The sequence below is a fragment of the Sciurus vulgaris genome (assembly GCF_902686455.1).
Source record: "Sciurus vulgaris genome assembly, chromosome: 5".
NCBI classification, from domain to species: Eukaryota; Metazoa; Chordata; class Mammalia; order Rodentia; family Sciuridae; genus Sciurus; species Sciurus vulgaris.
Window position 1 is genome coordinate 152870293 of NC_136465.1, and position 3273 is coordinate 152873565.

At 49.8% G+C, this 3273-nt stretch overlaps 1 protein-coding gene across 1 annotated transcript; it reads right to left on the bottom strand.

The window, feature by feature from the left end:
• Positions 1-342: 342 nt before the first annotated feature.
• On the bottom strand, positions 343-3013 carry BTG1 (BTG anti-proliferation factor 1). Its single transcript, XM_079139214.1, has 2 exons — positions 2540-3013; positions 343-1657 (listed from the first exon to the last, which is right to left on the bottom strand). The coding sequence occupies exons 1-2, from the start codon at positions 2685-2687 to the stop codon at positions 1290-1292; spliced, it is 516 nt and encodes a 171-aa protein (XP_078995340.1). The 5' UTR covers positions 2688-3013; the 3' UTR covers positions 343-1289.
• Between the last annotated feature and the right edge of the window lie 260 nt (positions 3014-3273).

The following is a 3273-nucleotide window of genomic DNA, read 5'->3' on the forward strand; positions in this document are numbered from 1 at the left end:
AACTGTTTCTCAAAGGTGGGCAGAATGGAACATTTATATCTTCACTTCAACAGGGAAGCAATGAAATATAATCCTTTGAATATCCCTTTTTTGGAAGATGTTACCTTTGTCTTTTATCGTCATTTCATGAGATCATTAGCCTGTGAATGTGTCCATGTTTTGACTTGAGATTTTAAAAAATGTTACTTCTGTTTTCTCTAACACCTAAATATGTATATACAGATCACTCTCATTCCTCATCAATGTTTTTTCAGCATGACCAGTGTGTAAGATAGCTTATAGGACCTAAGTCTTCTAACAAAAGTATTTAGCTGAACCTCTACAATCATGACAAGAGATTGATTAAAATGCCAAGATAAGAAACAATTTATTATAGAGAGAAGAAAAATTTCTCATCCAAAATATAGAAATCTGTACAACTTTGCCACAATCAATATACATGAACTGTACAAATTTACACCAGTTCATAATTTACCAAATAAAAGATGACTAACAAAGTTCACAAAATAGATGGTGGTTTGTGGAAAAGACTTTTACCCAATTAAGTACAAGGAAAGTTACAAACCAGACCTCCACTTTCTAAAAATAAGAAGTTTACTCAGTCTTAGAAAACTACAAGCTAGCAAATGTACAGAGAGCTGGCTGGTGCTAACACCACAGTTGAGACAGTGTCTTTTTTAAGGGTCTTTTTTAAAAGCCTGTTGCCATGGCAGATTCTGGTCACTTGCTACTTCCAAAGCCAAAAACACAATACAAGGTCTGACCATTTCCCCAGGTCATGCTTACTAGTTTGTCTTTATGTACATTTATACATATTTAAGTGCTAGGTAAAAGTCTTGTAGTAAAATTTCCAGTACTACCATGTTTAAAACAAGCTTCCTACTGAGCTGCCAAAAAAGGTCATCAATAACAATTTTCAAGTGTAATAGTGCAAATTCCTCTGCAAGATCTACTGCAGAGAAAGGTTTTTTGAAATACAGATTTTCCTTAAAGGGATTGATGTTAAAATTTAGGTATGTCTGGGAGAAACTGAAACCACCCTAGGACTTCACTCCCTAGCAAATAAAGTGATCATTTACTTGGACTCACAGGCTATTAAATCATTGAAAGGTACTGTCCAAACTATGGCACTGTCACTTAAAAAATTTTTTTTACCATTCTATCTTGTGCCAGATCTTCACAGCTGTGACATGGTTTAAATTCCATAATCCATCCCCAAGAGGAGCCCACCCAAAGCAAAAATCAAATTTATCCATCCATTATAAGATGATCCATCCATAGACTATATCTTAACCCGATACAGTCATCATATTGTAGTTTTTGGAAGGGCTTGTTCTGCCCAAGAGAAGTTCCTCCTTACAGCTGATTCTGCTGTCTACCATTTGCACGTTGGTGCTGTTTTGAGTGCTACCTCCTGCTGGTGAGGCTTCATACAGCACACAGATGGAGCCATCCTCTCCAATTCTGTAGGACACTTCGTAGGGGTCAACCCAGAGTGTGAGTTCACTTGGGAGAAGCCTGAACAGCTCCTGACTGCTCAGTCCAATCCGCTGTGCTGCCTGTCCAATCAGAGGATCCATTTTATGGTTGATGCGAATACAACGGTAACCTGATCCCTTACACGGCTTTTCAGGGAACCAGTGATGTTTATAATGTTCTACAGAAGAAAAGAACAGAGAAACAATGCTTAGATCGGTACAGTTAGCTCCTCATAGTTTCCTCCTCCTGCTGGTTCGTTTGAGGAGCGAAAATGAAAACTATCAACTTCTAAAAATGTGCAGGATTGTGTTAGCTGCTGTGCGCGTGCGATGATGGAGAAAAAGCGGTCAGGGTTTTGGAAATAACACAGTAGAGCGGGACAAAACAAGCTCAGGAACCAACCGGTTGAGCCGCCAAAACAAGAATCAGGCGCGCAGCCTGGGCAGCCGGGGAGCCGGACGGCACCGGCGGCCAGGCGGGAACCTGTTTACTTTCTCCACCCCACCCCAGTCGCACACAATGGAGTTTATGGCTTTGGAGAAGAGAAGCGCCACCGGACTATTAACCCCGAAGCGAGGAAAAACAAGAAACCCTAAACCACGCTCAGGGTAGGGCTGTAATTGTGCCGGTGACAAATCCGATGATTAATGGGCAGGGGCAGGAGGTGCGGAGAGACTGCACGTCGGTCCCGAGCTGGCTCGGGGCAGCGGCGCCACTTCCCACCCCCGGGCCCGGCCGCCGACCCCGCAACGGTTGGAGGGCTTTGGGGGAGGGGACGTCGAACCAACCCCAGCCCCACAGCTCCTTTGTCCCCAAATCCACCGACGGTCCTCGGACCGTGGCTCCAGCGTCGTCCGCTTTAGTTTCTTTGTTGTGCGTCTGGTTTCTTGAGGGGGCGCCCTCGACCCCAGCCCCCCAACCCTCGCCGGGACCCGCCGTTAGCGGCCACTCAGGTCCCGCCGCGGGACCGGAGCGCGGACAGCCCGGCCCGACACGGGGTGTGAGGCCCGCGTCCCCCAGCACCCCCGCTGCCCGCGCCCTCCAGCCGCGACTCGCTCACCTGCCAGCAGCTCCTGCAGGCTCTGGCTGAAGGTCTGCAGCTGTCGCTCGCTCGTGAGCCCCTTGGTGCGGAGGAACTTGGAGATGAAGGACACCGCGGCGGCGATCTCGCCTATCATGGTGGCAGCCCGGGTGTAGAAGGGATGCATGGGGGCGGCGGGCGGGGGCGGCCCGGGGCGGCCGGGGCTCGGCGGCGCGGCCCCGACGGCGGAGCGGCCACCCCGGGCTCCCTCACAGACCAGACGGCTGAGAGGAAGAGAGGGTGTGAGGGGCGGACGGCGACTTTTTTTCCCCTTGCTTTAGAGTAAAAAAGTTATTTCGGAGACAGGAGGCGGCAGGAGAGAGGAAGAGACGAGCGATGGCGGCCCGGTCACATCGCTCGGACCTCCCCAGCCGCCTCCGCCTCCAGCTCCGCAGCCTCCAAAGATCCTAAGAGTTGCATTTCCAGCTTCGAGGGGCGAAGAGATGCTGCCGCCGTGCAGCACTTTTTATAGTGCTGCGGAAAGGAAGTGGCGTAGCTGGAGCATGACGGCCGACTCTAGCCAATGCGGAGATCGCACCATTGTGACGCAAGCAGATTCGGAGCCGGAGGGGGCGGGAAAAAGGACCCAGGGGGCGGGTCCAGAGACCGGGAAGAGAGGGAGGAGCTGACGTAATCCGCTTGTAAACAAATAAACCCCGAGTGGCGGCTGGAGACCAAGTTGCTGGGTCCGAGCGAAGAAGGAAACAGAGGGA

Bases quoted from the DNA above. Each gene is read 5' to 3' on its own strand.
- BTG1 (XM_079139214.1), bottom strand. From the start codon at position 2,687: ATGCATCCCTTCTACACCCGGGCTGCCACCATGATAGGCGAGATCGCC. The intron at 1,658-2,539 runs GTGAGCGAGTCG...TTTCTTCTGTAG, and splicing joins CCTGCAGGAGCTGCTGGCAG to AACATTATAAACATCACTGG.